This window comes from Motacilla alba, chromosome 2 (assembly GCF_015832195.1).
Source record: "Motacilla alba alba isolate MOTALB_02 chromosome 2, Motacilla_alba_V1.0_pri, whole genome shotgun sequence".
NCBI classification, from domain to species: Eukaryota; Metazoa; Chordata; class Aves; order Passeriformes; family Motacillidae; genus Motacilla; species Motacilla alba.
Genome location: NC_052017.1, coordinates 49,890,447 through 49,915,377, shown reverse-complemented (window position 1 = coordinate 49,915,377; position 24,931 = coordinate 49,890,447). Strand labels below are relative to the sequence as shown.

The window sequence follows — 24,931 nt, the reverse complement described above, 5'->3', positions numbered from 1 at the left end:
TTCTTGGAATTATTTACATCAGAATACTTAGGGATACAGCAACAAGGCACACAGATGTCCAGAGATTCTTGTTTTATGAACCTTATAGATGGGAGTATGTCTTCCTGATTTTGAAAACCCTTCTAGCTGTCATTCTGGATCTTGAGGATTTGCAGTACTATTAAAAAATCTGGTCTTCAAATTAGAAATAAAAAGAAACGTCTCTCCCCAGATCACTGCTAATTAGAACAACCTAGATCAAAATAACTTTTTTTCCAGGCTTCAGAAACCTTACATGTCAGATATTTTGAAAAGTCATTTTTGTCTTTTGTATTGATGTTATGTTTTAGATATTTTTCCATAATAAGCTACATGCCACCCATGAAGATAGAATTATGCTCAGTAAAGCATGTAATTTTCAGTTATGCAAGAAGCGCTTTTGTTTCTGTAATCAGAACATGAGATGTGAGATGAGTTAGAGCTGATTTTACTAGCCCACATTTTATCAGAGTTAAAATTCAAAATAAAGTGTTCCATATGTCATTACAAAATAAAAATAATTAAATTACATTTTTCTTTGTTGCTATGAAATCAGCTAATATATTTGGTATAATAGTTTGGATTTTACAGAGGGATGGGGGTTACTTTCATTGTATATAACTTTCCATTTTTTTGCCTTAAAATTTTAATGGTTTTTATCAAAAAATTGTGCTTCAGAACCAAGTCTGTCATTTAAAAAATACTCAGCTTTAAAAATAAAACTCTCTTAGTAGGCAGGAATGAGAAAAAAAAAAAAACTTCTAGAAAGAATTATATAGGATTTATTAGCATGTTAGCAAAGCGTAAGCTACAGAAAATCAAGCAAGTCTGTGGTGCCAGTTGTTTGCCATTTTATTTTTTCTCATCCAGCTGTTAGAAATTTGGTCTAATTCATTATTCAACTCTGTGAAAATGCTTGAAGTAATATATAATCATGCATGACTAGTGTTTTTAGTTTTTATACTACTGGTAATAAAGATCCATTGCAATGATAAACTTGCATTTTAGGCCATGTTCTAGAATCTTCATTATTATTATTTTGGGCATGAAATGGAATCTGAGATAGAAGAAAAGCCAGCTCTGAGTGATGGCGAATAAAGAAGTATCATGAAACGCTTTTGTTTCCAGTTAGTCAAGATGTACTAATGTCCCATTTCCCAGCTCATCATGATAATGTATAATCTGACAAATTAAATGCTTTAGCAATTCCAAATACTTATACCTGACTGTATAAACTGCTGTTACAAGTATACTGCATTTTGTTAATTCCATTTTATTTGTGTGCTTGTCATAGTTGAAGTGTTCATGAATTTTAATTACGAAAGTAAGGTACCTCTAAGTTCTAGACATTTCATAGCTTTGGATGTAAAAAGGAACCTCTAGATATTATTCTAATTCCTGCACAAGAATATTAACAAAGGTTCAAAAGTGTTATTTGTGATATAACAAATCACAACAGACTACAAGAAGAATCAGACTAATTAAACGGTTGCTTTCACTATTAAAAAATAGTAAAAATAGGTTTATTTCCATTTAAAATAAGAAACCCCTTATTTTTAATATCTAAGTATAGAAAGTAAAATAATGTGATGTGTCCTTTGAATCTTCTGGTTACTACAGCACAAATTCTGCTGGTCATAGTAAATTAATTTTCAGTAATTTCAAGGCCAATATAAATTGCTTTCAGAGAAATTGCCTAGTGAGTCCTGAAAGTTGTGAGCACTACTAATCAGTGGGATCTTAATTTATTTGCCACACCACCAGCCTTTCAACTTCCCTGGTCCCTGGGAGGCAACTGGTAAGAAGACAACCAGAAAAATGAGTGGTAAATTCTGATGGAAGCTTGGTTTGGCCAATGTCTTTCACATTTCTTTTTCATATTTTTATAGTGTTGTGGAAGACTTATGACTTCAGTTCTTGTGAGTACATGCACCCTGTTGAAGTATCTCTTTAAAGTGCCGTTTTTGAATGACCTCACAAACGTTATAAATCAACTTTAAGGTACTTCATTGTGGAATGCCAACACATAAAAAGAGACAGCCTTGTTAGTAAAATTGAGGAAGAAGCAGGGAAAGAAAAAGAAGGGACATGGCAGAGACAGAGATGGAGAAGAGAAACAGCTTACTGGCAGGAATAAGAATTGTTTACAGGAAATAAACCACATCCTTCTTGACAAAAGCCTGATAAGGTTGTGGGCATGGGTGGAAGATGATGAGACGCTGACAAATGCATGAACATCACACATAAGCAATTCAAGCAATAAATATTTCTGAGCCTCCCACCAGCCTTCTCCTCCTGCACTTCTTTGTAATTTCACTGACTTATCTCCACAGTAAAAAAATCTAATTAGATTGCCAAGAGCAGCACATTAATTAACAGATAAACTAACAGTATTAAACAGCAATAGTCTAGAAGCTGACTTTGGTCTTCCTAATTAGGCAGCTCTCTCAGCATGAAGTAGGAAAAGCAACTAAGACAACAGTATAACATAAAGGGCAAGAGGGCCCATTATGCTGGTAGGCAGTGAAGAAAAAAAGAGAAACAAGAAAAAAAAATCTCTTATGTTTAGTGATCTATAACTGCTCCATGAGTTGCACTGAGATTATGAGAGATTTATATTCAGCATATTTGATAAGTTCTAATGTCATCCATTTTTCTTAGGAAAAACATCTTAAAGAGTCAGATGGCAGGGATCAAAATTTTTTTTTGTGTTGTCTTAATGGAGATGAGAGAGTGTAATTATTTATTTAAGCATTTAGGTAAAATGCTTCTTCCTATTCACTTTGTAAAACTGAGCTGTGCTTGGTAGAACAACAGGTTTCTTTTTATTTCAAGGTGTTTCAACTTTCTCTTTCAAGTTGTGTATTTATTTTATATATTTTATATTTGTTTTTCTGTTTCACTTTTGTATTTTGCTGCTTAAAGTTCAACGAAAAAGGATTGTGCCTGAAAACTTTTCTGTACATGAAGGACATTCAATAGCTGAGAAATTCCCATTAAGTTCAGTGAGATTTTTGCCATTAGTAGCTCAGAAAATGAGGAGCTAATATTGCAAATTTATTGACTCAAAAACTGGATACCACACCTGCACACATCCCTTGAGCAAAAAACAGATTACAGAACTGACCTGTACAGCATGCTCTGAAGATATGTGGCACATCTAGAAGAAGCAAAAAGATGTGTTTTCCCTCACTGAGGTTAAAAAGTACCTGGAAAATCCTGTCTTTATTTTAAATTTAATTTACCTTGCAGATCTTACAGTATGAACCAACTCTAAATTCTGTTGCTAAATCAGTGTATATAAGGCCTGTAAAAGAAAGAAAAGATAATTTGAACAATACTGATTGTTGTAAATGAGACGATATATCTGTTGTCTCTCTGTAAAGGTATACTTAAATATCAGTATTATTAAGTGGTTTATTTCATCTGGTAAAAAGAAATGCAGAGCTATTCCTTAAGAGAAGACTGAATATAACTTGCCCATAGGAGTTGGAGACTAAGAATTGTTTATGGTGAGGCTGTTTTACACTAAACAGACAAAATTTGTCATAACATGGATATTATGATAGGATATCAGCAGATGTTCTTCAAAGTACTGCTATTGCTGAGTGATCTACTCAAAAATTCAAAGCAATACTGATGCTACTGAAGCTGAAATAGCTTTGGTAGTGATGAGATTTTCTTGTAATAATTCTTCTGCGTAGACAAGGTCATTTAAAGCATTTTAAGCACCTTTAAATGAAAAGAGTGTACAGTCCATTTGATCTCCCCTTGGCTTTAATTACATCTGCCTGCACAGCAGTGCCCTAAAGGATCAAGGATCTTCAGAAGAAAACATTTCCAAGGACTCAAAAAGTTACTACCAGAAGGACCCATCCTTATTAAAATAAATTAGGGGGAAAGCATATGGATTGAGGTTTTTTTGATTGTTGTTGGTTTTGCTTGTTTTAACTCTTATTACATCTTTAAAATAAAATGCCTGAAAATACATTTACTTAAATATATTAGAGAATTCAGTGAAGAATTTTGTTGAGGGGAGTAGAAAAAGAGTGAAAATTAAAAGTCAATACGAACTGGGAGCCTAAGATCTTGTATGTTTGTAATTTTCAGTATAGCTAGAGATTTTTTCCCCAAAGGTCATTGGATAATGGAGATACACTGCTGTTGTAACATAGAGTTCAAAGACTATTGAAAAGCTCTCAGAGGCCCACATATTTCTCTACAGTGTCTTCCTACTTTTTGAAGTAAATGGAAGATTGCACTGTGCTGAAAGCATAATCCTTTGAGGAAGTTTTATTCCCCAGAACTGTCCCAACAGGATCTTGGTGTCTGCAAGACTGAGCAGAAAAAAAATTTTGGTTGAGTTCCACATCGTGTGATATCTCAGGTTCAGCAGCAATAGTAGTAATTTGCAAACTCTTCAATTAACTTGGACTGGCAGTGAGTCAGTGGCTTTTTCTCTCTGCAAAATTCTTTCCTCATTATCATACACATCTTGCAAAATCCTTAGAGCATCCTGAAAATAAATTTTAAAAAAGCTTGCATATATTTTACCTTTTACCTTTTGTTCTTCTTGTGTTTATTGCTTGTTGCAAGTAAGCCTGACTTTCCACTGAAGCTCAGTTTTGTGGAGGGGGAAATATTGCTTTCATACAATGATAAGTGTTTGATTTCTCTGGGAGTTTACAACCATTCATCAAAAAACTAAACAAAAATATCCATATTTCATTCCAAAATGAAAGCTATCAATATAAACTTTTTATATCTTTATTTTTCCCCTTCCTTCATAAACTCAGGATTACTTCCTGAGCTGTTTTAGGATATGTAGTTTGGGTGTCTTCTCTCCTTGGGATTTGATTTCTAACCAGATACATCTCCTATAAAACACTAGGGACTATCTTCCTGTTATTTAATGCAATGGCTCAGACAAGCACAAAAACAGAGAAACGTAATCCTGGCAAAGAACCCCACAGCTGAAAAGAGAAGAAAATGAAGCAGTATTATACAGACTATATCTGCTAGAAGGCACTGAATTGGTGCTTTTCAACAAAGTTTAGAAATTACAAGAGAGTGTTATTTTTAATCATTCTCCAAAGCCTGCTAATGTGCACCAGTCTATTCAGCTTCAAGATACCAGTGATACAGAGCTACTTACCTAAAGCAATAATGTTGGACCAGAATAATTCCATTTTTACCAAGATGCAAACACAGACATGTACATCTGCACCTGGACAGCATTGCATGTGCAATTTTCATTGTTCATGAGCACAATGCCATTTGTTGGCATTGTTTGAGTGTATTTGCTTGTTTGACTTGGAAATGAAAATTAAAAGGCAGAACAGATTGTATAAAAATGCCTTTAACTTACTCATCAGAGCAAGTAGCTTTTTTGGTTTTGTTAGGAAAACTAGTGTGAGTCATTTGTTACAAGAGCAGAATTTTTAATTAGTAAGGACTTTTCCCCCCTTATTTGTAATTATGTATAAATGATATCTCATCTTCACATGCTACACATTAAATAGTTTATGCATTTCTGGTATTTACAACACTGCCTTGATGATGCTAAATTTTCAATTAGCAATTCTTACATTTTGATGAAATTCCCCAGAAATGAATGGGTTGTAATCTAAAAGTAAAAAAGGTTAAAAATAATTTCAGTACTTTTGTAGAGGTTAAGGGTATCAATTTTTGAGAAAATACTTATACTTAGTGACTTGTGAACAGAAATTGCATTTTTTTAAATTAAATTATCTTATTGCGATCAAATAGTAAGCAATGAGTTTATTCAAGACTAGGATTTCATAAGCAGAAAAAAAAAAACAGTGGAGATAGTCTAGGAGGGGTTTTTTTGTTTGTTTTTTTTAATATGTATGATAGTCTAGGAAAGTTTTTTTGGTTTTTTTTTTTATTTAATATGCATGAGTCCTCCGTTGATTCATGAGATGGCTTTCTGTAATGAATTTTATTTGATATTAAAATATCTGCTTGGATAATAGTAATTAGTCAGAAGTTCTCAAATTGATGTAAAAACATAGGAACCCGAGGAACTCGATTACAACTTTAAATATTTACATAAAATGGCTTATTTTTCTCCCATTGATTTCTGACAGAGTAGATTGTTCTTAATGCTTTTGAACATCAAAGACATTTCTGTTAGTACTTATGTTCTGACCCCCTAATCACTATTTCAGAAATTTTTTTGCCTCATCAAAGGTGAAAAAGGGAAATGTATGTTTAGATTTTCTTTCCTTAAAAGAGAGTTGATACATAGCACAGAAGTTAGTCAGTTGTCTTTGTTAAATTGGTAGAAGTCTAATCCTTTACTGGTATTAATGATGAAAAACATGGTTTCTGATGGAACATCTTTAGAAAGTCAGGAGTCTGGAAACTGACTTAAGATGATCTGCTGGTTCAGCAGTACTCTCACCAGGGAATATGTTAGGACAAGAGGAACAGCACTGACTGCACAAAAAGCTCTTGCATGCACAAACTAAATATGAATTGTCAAGTTAATAACCTCTTAATGGATTTCTTCTACTGAGGAATTATATTTTAAAATACACCGACAATAGTATCTGCATTTATATTGGCATTGATTTTTTTTTTTTTGTTTTGTTTTAGGATGCTGCCACATGGACAGAAAGAGTTCACAAAAGCTTATGTGTCTATTACTTGTTGCCTTAGAATTTTTCTGTTTTGATAAAGTCATCTCCTATATTTACAAAGTCTTTCTCCCATATACGTGTCATAATAACCTGTTAAACCCAAAAAGAAACAATTTTCCTTTACAAACCAAATCCCGTGTGTGGATAAACCAAGATGTGCCTATCACCTTACGTATTAGGTTGTACTCCAGCATAGTAAGCCAAGACCACATCTGCTACATGTTTTACTTATTTGATTTATTCCAAATAATGTTGTCTGGATAAAGGGTGAAAAATAACTTTCAAACACCAGATTAATCACGGCCAAATCTGTAGGGAAAATTTCTCTGCATGCTGCCCTATTCCAGCATAAAGGAAGAACACTTTAAAAAATGGAATGTGGCAGTTTTAAGTAATAAAATTTGCTTATCCACATCTGAGTTTTAAGAAAGCATCTTCCCCTTTTACTAATGTGTAGCATTCATTGCTTCATGATTGAATAGCAACATCTTATGAAGCTGGAATTAGTTGCCTGTACACACTTGCATGAATTTCTTACCTACTTGGAAATATGTTCAGTGTTATCCTCCCTTTTTTAGTTAAACATAATCAATTATAGTCTAAGTAGGGGCTATGAAATTTCATCCTCTGTGTGAATATGCGTATTTGCTGCAGTGACAGTCACTAACTCAGAGCTGGTTGAATTACTTTTAAGAATCAGATACAGGTTTTTGAAAATTACTGTTGAAAAATAATTTCATTAATTACACAATCTCAAAGTCTTGCATAATTTGAAGACTGAAAGAAAATGGTTTTTTCAAATAATTTGCAAACATAGTTTGGGTGCCTCTAATAACAGATAATGGTCTGTTATCTTATCTAATAAGATAAATGGTCCCAAAAAAGAAAAATACTGCCATCTGAAAGAAAAAGCTAAATGTATGCTCTTACTCAGACTTCCTTTATTTTTGGAAAAAAAAGGTAGAATTTGACCAGTTTTGGTGAAATTTCTTTTCTTGGAGATACAGTCTTATATTTTGAGCCTTCCAGACATTTCAAACTGATTAACCAAAAATGCTATTTCCTTTCTTTACATAATCTGAGTCTTCTATTAAGCAACAGGTTTGACTTTTATTTCTCTCTCAGGAGCCTGTAAATTTAGAGACAAACACTGGAAAAACATTTGAGGAAATGAAGCAATAGTTTTAGATTCTAGTATCGATACTTACTTGAGAGCTTGAACGTTTAAATGAAATTAACCCCTTAGTCGAGAAAAAATGAATCAGTCATCATGGATGAAGAATTGTAATTATAAGAGTGATGTACTTAGTGATTGTAAGTATTGAACCTGCTGCATGTTAGTCTGTGTTAACTGTATGTGAACAGGTCCCTTACAGTCTTCCTGAGAAGAAACTCTCATCCTATTGCATTTTTTTAGCTTTTAGTGATGGAGAATAATCAAAAGTTCAGGAAACTGAATTGCTGGCACTGGCTGAGAAGGGAAACTTGAAATGCATGGTACAATTCCTAGGAGAGGAGCAGCCAGTAACGCAGCTGAGATACCATGAGAAAACTGCTGGACAGACTGTTCTGGCAAGTGGGGAGTTTAAAGGTCTTAAGCTCTGCAACACCAGAAACTCTTGAACTGTAGACCCTGCTAGAAGTGATAGATAAATCATGTCTGGCTGTAGGGAAGAAGACACAATGTATCACTGACCTTGGAAGGCGCAGTCTGATAAACACAAGGAAAACCACTTGTCGATAAAGCAAATCTTCTGTTTCCTTGTTCAGTTAAGGAAAAAAGGTGAAAACCCAGTTAAATGAAACTCAATGCTTCTGCATTAAACCTGCAAATAGACTCTGAGCATGTGGGTTGTACTAGGTGAAATCTTTAGGTCCCTTTGAACCTTCATGATTTTGTGACTAGGTGCTCTTACCTGATGTACTTCTTGTCATGGTGAACATTTTTGCAACAAAAATGATTTTTCCCTCTCAGGGAAGTAGCTCACTTTATATGTGTGATATAATGTAAGTTAAGCATTTCATTTTGCTGTATATTGAATCCTTCTGGGATTTTCTTTCCCAGAGTGTAAGCAGTGTTGCAAGTGATGCTGATGCAGTACCATCAATCCTTACATTTTTCTTAATTTTTATTCAAATACAGCACTCATTCACTTAATATTGCTAACTGTATGGCCTTTTACAGTAGCACCTTAATGCAATAGCACTGGAGGCTGTTTACATGTTAAATTATGAGACTTTCACTAAACCAAGGCAGAACCTAATGAATGTAGACCATTTGAAAATAAAGCTCTGACTTGTAACCTTGAGTATGAGTGAGGATTTTAAATTGAACACACTAAAACATATACTGAGGATAGTAAACACTGGATTCAGCCATCTGGAAGTTCACACTTGATCAGTGCATGACAGAGTTTGAGGCTCAGATTTTATGGCTTACAAGTTTGGAATCCAAACAATTTCTTTTATCACAATGTGCAAGACATCATTGAGTAAGGAGTACAGTAAGCATGATCTTAGATATGTTGGATGTTAGGCAGGAGATGAAAAAGTTTTTGATTGAATTACTTATTTTGAATCATTTGACCATAATCAAGTTCCGGTGGTCTGCTTTTCCTATTGTGTGATCAACACAAGATATTAATCTCTGATTAATTTGGAAATAAAACAATGAAATAGAACTGTATAAATATACAAAGTTGTTCTGCTATCATTTATGCTAAAGAATTTTCCTCTATTAACTCATCTTTTTGAATTGAAATATATTAGCTAAAAATAAGAACTTGCTTTTGTTTCTGTTTCCATAAAATGACTTCATACCAAGATGGAATTAGCAGCAGCGGCAGACTTGCAGTTGCAAAAAAGAACTAGACATCTGTTAGAAATGGGGTTTAGTGACAGACATTTTTTGACCTTAGGCAATAGTGAGATTACTCACTATAATAAATGTGAGTACTCCATGGCCAGGTCTGTCTCAGTCTTGCACTCCATGCATTTTGCAGTCAACTGCAGAAGTTTGAATGACAATTGTGAGATTTTTACTGTATGAGACTTAGCTGAGCACAGGAGCTTGAAAAAGTCCGTGCTCCATACTCTTTCATCATTTTCTGTGCAGCTCACTTTGAGAGTTCAATTTAAATAAAAGCTCCATGGTTGGAACAAGTGAAGAATACGTGTTTGAGAATGATTCTGTGAATAAAGGAAATGGAACATGATTAAGAATGAAGAATTTGATCTTGAGTAATAGGCGTTCTGAGAGTATCCAGATATTAAAAGACATGGAAAGATTGTATACCAGGAGATGATTGAATTGGGTGGCATCAGCTCAAAAGGAGAACTTCTAAACCAGTATTTTGTGGGTCAACTGTGTGTCTTCCGGTTTTCGTGTAGCTGTAAACATTAAAACTGAAGCTCCAGCTAGTCATCAATTTCCTTAATGTTTCAATAGATTGTCTTGTCCATTTTGTAGATCATTTATTCACTGAGTAAACTGAGTGTAAATGTTGTAAGATATGGTACAACTTCTTTCTTTTATTAAGTTCTTTTATTAAGTAATGAGTGAGTTCAGCAGTGTAATAAGGATTGAGACCTGTTTTGGCCATTTACTGTGCGAGAGTCAGAGCTGTCTTTTTTTATTGACCTGGAGCTCTTGTGATTTACCTTTTTAATAAACAGTGAAAACATTAGTAGAGGCTAGCTGTTTTCAAGTAAATTAAGTTCTTTACTGTACCTAGTTTTGGAGTTTAATGATATACTTTAATGTTTCCACTGAGACCCAATGTCAAATGATGGGTTTCAAAATGAAGAACAGAACTAAATGTATTTACAATTGCAAGGAATGCTTTTGGCTTGTAAATCAGCATGATAAAATACAAAAAAAGCAGACTTTCTTTAGAGTATTTGAATTAAACATCTATTTTTCAGATTTATTTCGAAGTGCCATAGCTAGAGAATAGTAGATCATAGAGAATATTTTGTTGCATATAGTTCATAGTTGCAAGGTGCCAGAATTTTAATATTCATGATCGTAAATGAACCATATAAAGCTATACATAAGAAAACTTTTCAAAATGTAAAAACTCATGTACAGCTATCAAAGAAGAGTTTTTATTGATGCTGAATCTCTTTTTTTTCCTTAGGAATAGACTACTTAAAATAGACTGTATCTCTTAGCATCCATTGTAATTGTCCTTCTGGAGTCATAAAGCAGAATAAATAGCGGAAAGAATAGTTTTTGTCTGAGATGAAGATTATCTTGGGTTACAGTTTTAGTTCTCTCTGGCACTGGTAGTAGTCTGCTATAGAAGACTACTATGTACTGTTCACTATGAATAATTTTGCAAGCTGTGGTTAGAATGCATAAGCTTAAAACTGAATTGCAAAATATACTATAAATATGTTCGTTTTCTCATTTATCCACCTTATAGTAGAAACACAGCATATATAAAAATGTTCCCATTTAGTTTTTAAATTAATTATATTTTTGAAATTTGAAGAATCAATGAAAGAAAATTTGCTTGAAAACTTTCAACCAAAAAAATCATTAACTTTACATTGTTAAGTTTTTGAAAAATCATCCTATTTACACACACCCTTAAGAAAATATTTTTGTAGTGTATTCTGAAGCCTCATCTAAGTTCATAAAATTTTCAAATGCTTTAGTGTTTTCTTCTGTGTATATGGTAACTAATTCAAGGTAGTTGAAACTGCACAAAACTTCACTCGTCACAAAGTTATTGTCTTAAGGAACAATTAGCTTGAATAAAAATTTAGTTTAATAGTGTCAGAAAGAACCCAATTTTCCTACTAAAATTAAAAAGAAACATGAGGATATACACATACATACACTTGGGGACACAGGACAACTTTTAGCCATGGTCATTATATTACATATCTTTATATATTCTATATTCTTTTTTTTTCTTTCTTCATTAATTTTGCTTCTACTTTTTCATTTCACTTGTTGCACTTGTTTCTTATTAGACAGAAAATTATGACAAAGCCACATATTTATAGACATTTTACAAGAGTTAGAAAAATTAATTGTAAATACCACCTTAATAATGACTACAATTTTTTTAGTAGGAATATTATATTAGGATAAAAATAGGGCAAAATGTCAGTGCTTTGAAATTTCTTTGAAATTCAGGAAAAAAAATTAAAATACCAAGTGTTTTCTATATATCTTTAGTGTATATTGAACTCAGAATTTGTCAAAGCATTCTCACTACCTTAGGAAATACTTCCTCATAGATTTATTTGGAGAGTTTCTGGCAGGCATCTAGAAAGTAAGAGTAAAGTTCACATCATTTATCCAAGCACTGAGTTAACAATATACCTTGATAAAACTCCTACTGCTTTGATACTGCATTGCCATATGTACACTGTATGTAATGTACAGAAAAGTGAGGAAAAAATTCCACACCTCCTTGCAAAGGTATTTTTTCTCTTTCAAACATTGACATCACTTGACAGATAACAACAGGATTCAGGCTCAGTGCATTGGAAACTAAGCAGGCAAGAGAAGCATGAGATTGATTTTCTTTCACCATGTGCCTCTAGAATATGCATAAGTACACATTATTGTAAATGCTACATACATCTGTATCTGTATTATATTTTTTTTGCTCCTTTGTGGCAGGTGCTTTGACTTTTGAAAAAGGGAGTAAAGGCAGTGTCAATTTGGCTGCAGCAGACTGCAGGCCAGAGCTGCCCATGTCCTTACAGCTGGGCTGTAGTGCCTGAAGGCAGTGTTCAAACACGGTACCTTTGGCTCTCTGCCTCACTGTAAGAAAACATAAAAGAGGAGCTAATCTTTTGACTGCTGTGCTGGGCCTTTTGACTGCTATGCTGGGCCATGGGGGGGGTTTTTTTGGTTGTTTTTTTTTGGTGAAATGAGGTGCAGCAGTGCATCTCTAACATGAGCTCAGCTAACTTAATTCCGCTGAGGCTCGAGCTGCAAAGACCCCAGTGGCAAATTCAGCATGCTATCATGCTGACAGCATATGGAACTACTGAAAAAGTAGATTAAGATTTTCTGAAGAAATTGATGTATAGGTAATTTTTTGTGAGTAATAACAAAGTGAGACTTTATTCTTGGTATGATTTTGAGCCTTATCCCTTGCTTTGTTAGAAGAAAACGTTATTTTTTTGCTGTTAAAATATGTAAACAATACACTGGTTTTGTGCTTATATTTCCCATAATAATATTTTAGAACCCATGACTAATAGGTGAAGCTACAGATGTGGAATAATTTGGGCCAGGCAAAGATGCTTTGATGTATATCTGATATTTTTAGATGGTAGATGCTCAGTGTATGGCTATTACCATCTGTTACTACTAGCACATCAGATTTAGGGTTTAAACTATGGGGTAAGAAAAGAATGCTAAAAGTGAGGATCTTTTCCCTAAAGCTCATTTAGTGAAAAAAGACAATTTAAGTAGATGAAAAAATGGATAAGAGATAACAGAGTGGGAAAATTTCACCGAAGATCGCTGTCTGTCAGTTGTACAGAACTTTTATATCTTTAATCCCACTGAAATATTCTCCACAGGCTTTGAAGAGTCAATCATTCAGAGATCAGTAGCAATTTAAAAATATGTGTACATGTTAAATTTGTAATTTAGGAGGAGAAACATATTGCCATGGTTTTTGTTCATGGTATGGTAAACATTTTTCTGGAAAGCACTTTGCTGTTCTGCTTTGTTTTGATCGCTGTTATTTTACTGTGTCATAAAGCAGGGATTTTTTAGTAACTCCAGGCAGTACCTTGATCAAAGCAGCTAAGTAGCTGTGAAGAAGTCTCAGTATCTCATGAGTCTTTGTGAATGAGCACTTCTTCATTCTTGAAGTGCTGGCATTCAAGATAGTTATATTTCTTTCACAAGAAATGGAGCAAATAGAAGGAGTTCTGGAGCTTGAGTCTGATTTGGGGCTTTTTCATAGTAATTAGTTGATAAGTTGTTTTGGAGTATCAAATAAAATACCATAAAATAGATTTGATGCCTTGATCAAATTTTGCCAAATCCTGCATGTAGCCAAAAGTACAGGACAAAAGCATAGGTAGGAAGACCTGTGGCTGGGAATTTAGCTTCCTTTGAGATTTGGGTCACATTTTTCACCCAATATCCTGTCAATCTTTGCAAGGCCTTGTGTAATATATTTTAGAGGAAAATTGATGATTCATTAGTTAATGAAAGGACTTTAATGTGGTCTCAAACATTTACTGTGATGAGGCCTAACAACACATCTACCTAGCCAAAGCAAAGTGGTATTATATTTTTACTGTTTTAACACTGTTTTCCAAATGTATGTGTACAATAGGAAATCCAGTAGGGCAGAAATCAAATTGCAAGTAATCAGATTTGTGCTTCCTATTTCCATGTTATTAAAAGAAAAAAAAAAAAAAACTCAGGTTTTCTTTCCCCCCTCTTTTCATTTTCTTCTTCTTTCTTCTCTTCCTCTCTCTTTTTTTAACTCTATCTTTTCTTATGAAGGTTTTCCCCATTGCAGCAGCAGCCTCTGACAACAGTCACTGACTGCAGGTGAACATACTTCATGCGGTGGCTTAGGTTTTTTTCCTACTAATGTTGATAGATGAGTGGCTAAGGAGGAGAAAAATTATATATTTACACTGCAATTATAGGAATTATATGGTTTACTGTCTGAGCAACATTCTGCACGATGGTAATTATCATGAAATTAAATATCTGAGTGTCATCATAGAAAGAACACAAGTCATTACTACAGTCTACATATGATAACTCTTAAACATAATTGCTGTGTAATCTTCAGGTGATTGAATTATCATTCAGACCCATGCTGACAATACAGCCATGCATTAAAAAAATCTGCTTAATCAAAGATTATTGCAGTTTCTTTTTTTGATTGAATTATTTTCAAAACATGGAAATTCAGGGACAGATTCTGGAAAAATGTGGCCTTTTTACTCAGCTTTGTTAAAGTGTGTAATGTAAGCTTTCTTCAAAGAATGAGTACATCTATACAAACGTAACAATAATGTAGGAACAGAAGGAATACTTGCCTTGTTATGGACGTCTTGTGAACCCACAAAACCGTGTGGTACTGACCAGCTCTGGGTCAGATCCCTGACTGTTAAGCCAACTTTTTCAGATGTTACAAAGTGGTACCAGCTGGCCTTAGGGTAAAACTGACCTACTCCATACAGGAGTTTCTGTAACCATCAGAAAGTAAATTTAAGAAATTGTATGGAAGACAGTCTCAGACATTGCATGTGGAATCATCTTTTTATGATGTATATTTGGTATGAAGGTTACTTAAGGTGTAATATCCATCAATTTTCTTTCATTTATAACACTTGGGCCAGGCAGTTTTATGTAGATTCAAAAGAGCAGGATCAAAGGTAAGATTTTTGTGATAAAAGGGTGACTTTCATACTGTATTTTTTTCTATAAATAGACTTCATGTTTTTCTAAAAGTTGGTTTTGATTTTTCCATAAACTACATACAAAAAAATCTCAATAATTAATTTCTCAGGTCTCTTGACAGCTTGCAAGGCAAACAAAACCAGCTGGTAATCTTTGCTGCGTTGTTTTTCTAACAATTTACTTTGCTTCTTAAAAAAATGTGCTAATTCCAGAAGTAATGGATTTATTTAAGTCATGATAACCCCACTTCTGAAATTCCATTTTTTGCTTCTGAACACTTCAGCATCTGTGCCCAAGTAAATGTGTCCTCTTTCATGCTGGTAACTTCTACATTGATTTATTGCACAACAAATTAATTTGCACAACAAATGCAAATGCATCCATTTTGATATTAAACTTTGAGCTGACTCCCATGGCTGGAATTTGTTATTCAGAAGAACCAGAGCTGGTCAGGCTGAGAGTTCTAGTTGTACTTAAAGCTTAATACATATTTATTGTTGAAATTTGCAATTTAAGAGGTGTTTACTATACTTTACAAAGAAAAGTGATATTTCTAATACATATTGCTGAATTCTGACAAAAATTAGATGTATGGTGATAATATGGGGTATCACAGTAATTTCTAAGGCTCATATTTTATATACTGAATAAAATTCTTCACAATTTAGTTGGCATAAAAAATAAGGGGATCCCAGTTTATCATTTCTTCAGAAGTCTTTGCAGGTTTAGGATGACTTGGCCATGTAAATTTAAATTGAAATACATGCAGTTAGGTATACTATACATAGTGTTTTAATGGAGTTTTGAAACAGATTTCTGTGTTAATTACACAACAGAAATGTGTTTGTCTCTGTGTTTTTGAGAGGGGATGGAAGTTTTAAATTAATTCCCACAATAATAAAAAAAACCCCAAGAATTTTAAAAAGTTGCAAGCAATCACTGAAGAGCAGACTAGAGAAGAAGGAAAAAATCAGATGTGGTTGAAGAATATATGATAAAATGCCATCCTTCTTTTCATTCAGAGTATGAATGAATATGGTGTGTCAATCAGGAGTATAAATGGTTTTGAAAAACAGAAAGAATTTTACCTAACAACTATTCAAATTGTAAGTTGTCAAGAGTGAGGATGAAATTTTCTTAGAAATAGTTGCTAAGACATTGGTGACTTGATTATTAGCAACTTACAAAGGGGATTTCCTAAATATGTGTAAATTTTTATAGATAAATATCTGTTTGAAATCTTTTACAGAACTCAGCTTAAATGACAAGATTAAATATTTATCATAAATGCATCTGTTGAATGGAATCCAGTTCTGCAGCTATTTTTACTGGGATCTAGCATCCAGAAAATTGTGTAAAATTTGTGTTCATTCTTTAGAGTAGAGATTGCATCATGAAAATAAGACAAAACAAAATTTTTTAGTGTTATTATGCAATATATATATGAATATTGGATTGACCTTAAATGTTTGCCTCCCTCAGTTTCCTCATATTTTGAACAAAACCAACATGAAAAAATAAATAGTTCAAATGACAGAGGTTTCTTTTTTTTTTTCATCTCAAAATTAGTTGAGGTCACAACTTACTTGTCATTTCAGTATATATGCAAGGCTTATGAGTGTTTTATATAAAGTCTAAAATTGCCAGGCAGTTACTCTGGGCTCATGTTTTATTGTTTACAGTCCTTGCAGATACCTATAGTGAATTTTAAAAACTTATCAAATGATTTATTAATGACCACTCAGATGTTTACCTTTCATTTTGAGCTATAATTAGGTAAATGTACATGGCAGAAGCTGTATTTGAGAGAAACTGAAAGTCATTGAGTACAGCTGTAGCATTTTTCCTCCCAAATCTGATTTGTTTCTATTTTTACTTTATGTGGATTAAATTTATATTCTGCCTGCTTCTTACTTTTTATAGCATTAAATTGTGGACAAAATAAAATGTACTTATAATGTATTCACATTTGCACACCTTTTATTCTGTTAAGGTACAATTCTCATATGGCATGTCTGTTTTTCCAGTGGCCATAGGAATATATAATCGCTCATCAATGATTTTATTTTCTTTTTCCTTTAGGGGCTGACGTTATCAATTTTGATGGCCATGTAGTGTTACCATACAGATTCAGGAACAAAAAAATGAAAACACTGAAAGATGTCATCTCTCTGAAATTTAAGACCTCTGAAAGCGAAGGTGTAATCTTCCATGGAGAAGGACAGCAAGGAGATTATATCACCTTGGAACTGAAGAAAGCCAAACTTGTTCTAAATTTAAATTTAGGTATGTTTTGATTGTTTAGTTTTATGGTAGTTTTTTAGCTCTCCCACAAAAATTTTAGGTCAAACATTTCATCTTCTTTCCCACCGTAATTTGGAAAGCTGCATCATTTAATCTGACACCTTGTTGAAAATGTTTTTAATTCCCTTCCTGTATGTTGGGGAAGTGTGCAGGTGTGTTTAGTTCCATCCTGTCCCTTTTACTCTGCATGAGATACTCTGAAAAGAAGATCATACGGGAAAGCAAGATCAGCAACATATTGTCGTTACTGCAAACAAAAAAGAAAAAAATAACTTGCCAGAATTATATTTGGTCTCAGCTGCAGCTTTGTGTGAGAGAAGGACACTGCCACCACTTCTGGAGGAATAAAGGTCACACTTAGGAACCTTGCAGAAAAAAAATAGATAGTATCAGTCTACTAAGCTACAGGCCTCATGAAGTTGGAGTTCAGCAGCCTTTCCTAGAGTCTGAGAAGGAGGGCTAGGAAAGGAAAAAAACAGATTGTTTAATTAGACAATCTTATGATGAAATCCTGTACATATTACTCTAGTTCCAGTCCTCCCAGTAGAGGACTACAGGTTCATAAGTGACAGGATTTATAAAGTACATTTATTATGAAAAAGACCCCCATTTATCTGGTTTGAGGTATTTTTCCATTCAAACAAAATAATCTTAGAAAAAGATTTCATGCAATTTTCCTTAGTTCTCTTACAGACACATGAAGAGTAAATTGTTCCATTTGTTATTTACATTGAATAATACTTATTTCCACTAGCATTTGCTATTGTTCTTTTTCTAACAATCAACATGAACAGATGATGAGGTAACTATAGCAGTTACCTATTTTAACAATTTTAATTGCAGTAGTAACCCTTTAATTTCCCGTTCTTCTATAATATTCAGCACAACCTGTCTTTATAAGCTACTATAACTTCTGTATATGAGTTTGGTGAGGATGTTCTTAAATCATTAGGCTGATAAATGGGACTAGGCCTTGTGACACATACTCAATAAACAGATGTAATTCTTTATGGTGTTATTATTCCTCTGTCTGAGAGCATTGTCTTTGTATCAGACACAGTAGAAAAGCATGCTCATCTTGCTTGGTGAGATCCAGTGACTTAGTTTCTAACACCAGGGACTAGGGGAAGGATGGGGAGACAGAAGTGGATTTAGGTTTCCCTTTGCATTGCATTTGAGTTTGCGCTGGAGAAACTGAGGCTCAATGACCTCATGCAATTCTATTTTATTTTTTAACCAACAGGACCATTGGCCTTCAGCATAAAGGCAGGATGGTCATTTGTAGGGAAGTAATGTCCTAAGCCATGGAAATGGGATTTGCCAGAATGTGTTTTTAGCATGCAGAAACTTTAATGTCTCAGCTGCAGGCATTCTTAAGGGTAAGAAATTCTCAGCCTCAGAAATGCTTTAAGTCCTCATGTATTCAGAACATGGAAGATTGCATTGAGTTATTGAGCAGTGCAGCAATTTTTTACACTTACTGCTGAATTAGTCATTTGCTGCTTCAGTTGGGATCCAGCTATCAACCTTTGCTGGTTTAGCTATGTCAGTCAGATGGCAATGAGATGTGATCTCTGACTACACTGGCAAAACCCCCCGGATAACACAGCAGAGAATTGCAAAACTGTACTCTTGCAAGTAGCTTGACTTCCAGAATAGGAAGATTGCTTCAGGATAACATACCAAAATAAGCTGTATTAGCAGAAGATGGTTTTTATTGTTGCTAGCTCAGTCAGCCCTGAGCCTTTTCCCCTCTACTTGCTGGTATAATGATACTGGTAAAGGCCATAAAGTATAGAACTCAAGAGTGAGATTTTGCCTGTTTTTGCCAAGGTGTGTTATCAGGCTCCATGTCCTCCCCAACATTTATAAATCAGTACAGTTCCACTGCAGCTCAGGATCTGGCCCAGAGGTAACAGGGTTTCTTTTCTGTGGAGTAGGAGCAAAAGCAGAAAAACCTTGATGAAAACATCTTTACAATTGAAAATTGGTATTGCTCAGTTTCATTTCCAAATAACTGCTGTTATGAATTTATACATATATTTAGACAGTTCAGTGATCAGATGCTTGCTATATTTGTCTAGATATTTGTATTGGTGGCAGCAACTCTCCACTGGGCAGATCCTAACTTCATAGCACACTGACTTCCTCCAGTTAATTGCATGTCTGGTATGATTCAGGTGAAACATTGACAAAGAAAGAGGAAAATGTTTGCCTAATTGTATGATGTGAGAAATGCTATTGTTTCTGCTCTCAGGCAGCAACCAGCTTGGCTCTATTTTTGGCCACACATCTGTGACGACAGGCAGCCTCTTGGATGATCACCACTGGCACTCCATCATCATAGAGCGCCACGGGAGGAACATCAATCTCACCCTCGACAGACACATGCAGCACTTCAGAACAAATGGAGAATTTGATTATCTGGACCTGGACTATGAGGTAGACAGTGAGACTTCTTTCTTCTCATTCAAATTGCTTTTATAAAGTCCAATAAGAAAGATAACATAATTTGTTTTCTTAATTTTTCATACATTTGTTTTGATTACTTATTCCCTTACATTTCCTGAAACTTTCTTTCCAACAGTGTTCTCTCTTAAGTGTAAATAAGTTTCTGTTAATTAGCCTACCAAGTCCCATCTGGTGTAACAATCATCTCAGCCCTTTGTTTTAAAGTGGGAGATGTGTGTTATTCAGCAAGATAGGCATACATGATTTTAAAAATCTCTAAAAGCAGCTGCTCTAAGCAGGAAGTATATTTTAAAAAGTATGATGCAATCTGTTGTTCCACTCAGGTGATAATTTTGCTCTTGAATCAGAAAGCTTTAATCTGTGGTGTTAGTATTTCTCTTTAGCAAAGGAATCAGGTTAGAACCTTTTTATTAATACAGATCTTGATCTATCCTGTCTTAGGGGACAAAATAAGTAGATACATCCTTGTATTTTCACAAATAAGACATCAGTAACTTCATTTGTGAAAGAAGCAATGAAGAGTTAGGAAAGTTGTAAGAAAACTTGTTTACTAAATCAGGTTAATGCACACAAGTGCTGGTAGTAATTAAATGTGGATTTATTGTTTGATTACACTACAGCTTCAGCAGTTATGAATTTGTTCAGCTTCTCTAATCTGTACATGAAGTTCAACACATTGGTTATTGCAATTTTTGTAAAATATTTTCTTACACTCTTTATTGTTTTTATCAAGAATTAATTTGGTTGACTGCACCAGATATGTAATTTCCACCCTTACAACTTTTTAAGATGTAAGAGTGACTGTAAATGGTGTCATGGAAAGAAATTTTAATTAACTTGTGTATTTATATTTTTACAATTTTTATCCAAGAATATATTAAATGTTTGGGGAAAAGTATTTATAATTGTAAATATTTCTATTACAATTCAAATATTTTATTATATTCCAAAAAAATTTTATGAATACATTATTTACTGGTAGCTCTAATAAGAAAATAACAGGCAAATTTTCCTGTACCCCTATTATTTATTGAGCACTGAAGATCTGAACTCAGATAGTTAAAACTCATATAAATAGATTTTATTAGAGGCTTTTAAGTGAATGAGAAAACGGCTGAATGCCATAAGGCAGGGTAGTGCAATTTGTTCACTTATATGTGTGTGTGTGTATATATATATATATATATATATATATATATATATATATATGTATCTATATAATGTTTACATAACAAACGTATATATATATATAAATATATAAAATGTTTGCATAACAAGAATATTGTATATAAAAAGTGTATCCTTTGTATATAAAGCATATTGTATATAAAAAGTGTATATAAAAAGTGTATCCTAAAAAGTAGGAGATGGATTGAGTGCATTCACCTTCCCATCATCTCTGCATAAGGAGAGCTCCCTGGCAGTTCTCAAAGATACATTTCATTTTCCATATACATGGATCTCCTTGTGTTTAATTGAAATTATTTGAGTGTGCATGTGCATTTAAGTCTGTATTTCATATAGACTCAAGAGACTTAATCTCCTTCCTTTCCTCACTGTTATCTCACTGTTTTTGGAGCTAGACATCACAAACTAAATTTAAAGATGTTGTCTTTGGGATTAACAGATAATAAAGCCAAAAGAATCAAAATTATTTTTCATAGACAAAGCAGTTTCTAGGTTAATCTCTTTCAGAAAAGTTAAATAAACACCAAAAAAAGGAACAAAGATTAGTTCTGATTGCGTTTTCAAGATCAAAAAATAGTCCTATAAGTTGGTCTTAACTCACTGTCATGTTATATGTTTTTTGCTTTTTCTTTTCTTCAAAATTCTTTCTTTTTATTTAATTCTTATATTTCATTTAATCCAACCATATGTATAAAATGCTTGACAACTATTAAAATATTACAGTTCCATTCTCCATATGAAGAACTGTACCCTTTCCTAAGTCAAGTCATGTCAATTTACAATACCTGAGGATGTCCCCACAAGACTTTTACACACCAAAAGCTGGTGTGTGTGGTCTATAAAGGTTTTAGATTTCAACTGTATAGTTTTAACTCTTTGTATATGCCAAGTGGAAGCCTCCTCTTTGGGATAGAAACCAATATCTCACATGCATTTAAAACTGAAACTGTCAGCCTAGATCTCTGTTTTCTATCTGTTGGTAATAACAAATGGAATGGACAATGAATGATGTTTAAAAGCTTTTTTCTGCCAAATCTTAGCAGTAGACTACAAAGTGATATTTTTCTGAACATTTGTGAGGCAAGAAAGCAAGGTGTCATTACTATTTACACCATCATCTAACGGATATAATTACCTAACACTGATTGCAGGGACCGATCTCATGAGACCCTTATTCTTGGCATTTGAGCTGCAAAATATTAATGAAAACATGTAACATTATTCATTTCCAATCATTTCCATAAAGACCAATATGTGGCAGAGACCTGTATCATCTCTATGGAGTGACAGAGGTGTCACTCACTGAAGATCAACACTTTTAGTTTGTAAATATTTGGGTTTCTAAGTTTTTAGCACTATAGATTATGGAAAACCCAGAATCAATTACCCAGGGTAATGTAGTTCAGCTGTAAGGCAAAAACCAATTCCTATTTGAGTTTGATGACTGACTCCTTGCAGTGGTTGTCTTGATCATCTCTAAGGAGATAATTTGACCAGCTATATCAAGGGGTAACTCCTTATTGACCATAACTACATGACAAAAGCATGTTCTTGGTCGTGAAAGCTCCTTCTGTCTATGAGGGGATTGCATCTTTAACTGTATGATTCTGTAAATTTTTCTGGGTGAAGTAGACATAAAAGCATTACAGCAGAATTGCATGTCACATTGGAGCCCACCACTGCTGTGCTGTAGTCTGAGCTCTGGCCCAGAGTTAGAGCTGAGTGAATGATTTGAATCAGATTATCTGGCTAATTTCATGTCTACTTTTGTTTAGAAAAATACTGTGATGGAAATCTGTCCCAGTTTCCTTGTTTGAAATGCTTATTTTCCAATAGCAATCAGAAGAACTGTTCACACATGAACAACTATGATGTGTGTCTGTTCACTGTTTGGACAATTTGAATAATACTTGGGCTGGGCTACCATAAATAATTAAAATTAATTACAATTCTTTTTTCTGCTTTTGCAGTATTTATTTTGATACATCTTTTTTCTGTAAAGAGTGCTGCTAGCTCTCCACTTTGCCATGGTTGAGTGTTCAAAGAAAGCAAATATGTTTACGACAAAATTCTTTAAAAGTCTTTGCCTTCCAGTAACTATCTACCATTTTTCTGTTTCATTTGAAGATAACTTTTGGAGGCATGCCTTTTTCTGGCAAGCCAAGTTCTAACAGTAGGAAAAATTTCAAAGGCTGCATGGAGAGCATCAACTACAACGGCAATAATATCACTGACCTTGCCAGGAGGAAGAAATTGGAACCTTCAAATGTGGTAAGATCATAATTTCATGGTCATCTACCCTTCTGCTTCTCCTTCTAAAGAAGACTAGAAGGTTTTTGGGGTTGTGTAGCTGATATTCTTGTGATATACTGCAATAATATAAAACACAAAGCAAATTTTACCACAAATCCAAAGATCTTATTGTATGTACATTTATGACTTTTAAAAAAATTATTATCATGTATGAACATTTTATTTCTGGGGTCTTGTTTCATCTTTCAAAAATTAACCTTTAGTGTTAGTCAGATAGTTTTGTTTTTGTTTTTTTTTAAGAAAAGCAACTGAAGCAGTGAGTGCTTTTTTCCCTTTCTTCTCAAATTATAGTAGTCCAAAACCAGTGCAGACAAGATTTATTGTTAAATGAATTGCAGCTTTCTTGTGGCTTTTAAATCCCAGTAATATTCCATCCCTGCTGAGCTAGTTGGATTGCTTTAGTGCAAAAGTCTTTGGATGTGAATGCTTCTACAGTCTTTTCTGATACATCTGAAAAACCTCAAGATATTATACTTGAAAATCATTATTTGCTTATTAACATTACAGAGGTTATTAGCATTTTACTCTATTTTTGCTGTGGCTTAAGTGTTCATAGCTGTTTTCATATTCAGACTTGTGGCTGTATGGGCAGGGTGATTAAGAAAGAATGTACTTTAATTTCTCTGTTTTTAAAGTTCTAAGTGTTTCTGAAAATGCTTGCTGGCATATAAAGGCATGTAGGGGAGAAATAAATGTGTTATTGCCATGAGTTTTATATGGTTTGAATAACTTTTCAAGTCTTTCTTCTGTACAAGCTTATACACTTCACAAATTCCTGCTAAAAGTATGTAGGTTTATACAATTTCATCATCCTTTTTGTAATAATTTGTTAAGATATACATATGCAATTATGATGCCAGGCAAAGGATTGATTATCCCTGGAACAGTAAAACTGAACTTTCATGTCATTGTATGGTATGGTATGGATTTCCTTGTATGGTCAAGGAAATCCAAAGGTTAATCATGAGTATGTGATGTTTGCCTGTACAAGCTCAGTAATAGAGCCTGACATCTATAACTTTTTCTACACATAAATTTCACCAGTATTGTCAAAGGCAAAGAATAAGGTATATATTCCTTTCCTTAAAATTCCAGTTTTAAAATTTTTTCAACCCAACCTAATGAACTCCTGAAACTTTAACTTTTTAATTTTTTTTTCATATTTACATGAGATTTCCTCTCTGCAGGGCATTTTCAGCTTTAACGCAAGCATGATTTTGAAAGATTAATGCCTGAATTTAAAAAGAATCTTTGTGCAGGAGCAATCTTTCCATTTTGTTCAATCAAGTCCACTGCAAGTTGGTAGGACATATTCTTAAAGCCTCTTTCTGAACAGAAGTGTTGCTTAAGAAGTTCCTATAGTACAAATCCTGTCCTTTAAAGTCCTAGCCTCTCAAAAGTGTGACATAGCTAGCAGACATATAAAGTCTCTGAAAAATCATATTTAGGATTGTTTGTCTCTTTGTTTCTTTATTTTTAAAATTCTGTTGCCCAATACATGAAAATAAAATCTACAGAAGCAGCTGTGGCAGTATTAGTGCCACATCAAGCAGTGATATGT

The 24,931-nt window shown here is 33.7% G+C and overlaps 1 protein-coding gene across 1 annotated transcript in view; it reads left to right on the top strand.

Annotated features, from left to right (window-relative positions):
* The window catches only part of CNTNAP2 (contactin associated protein 2), a 1,019,478-nt gene that overhangs the window by 466,837 nt on the left and 527,710 nt on the right, over positions 1–24,931 (top strand). Inside the window, exons 5-7 of the mRNA XM_038163912.1 lie at positions 17,176–17,379; positions 19,655–19,839; positions 23,185–23,328. Coding sequence (XP_038019840.1) covers positions 17,176–17,379; positions 19,655–19,839; positions 23,185–23,328 — 533 coding nt within the window. The remainder of the gene's footprint in view (positions 1–17,175; positions 17,380–19,654; positions 19,840–23,184; positions 23,329–24,931) is intronic.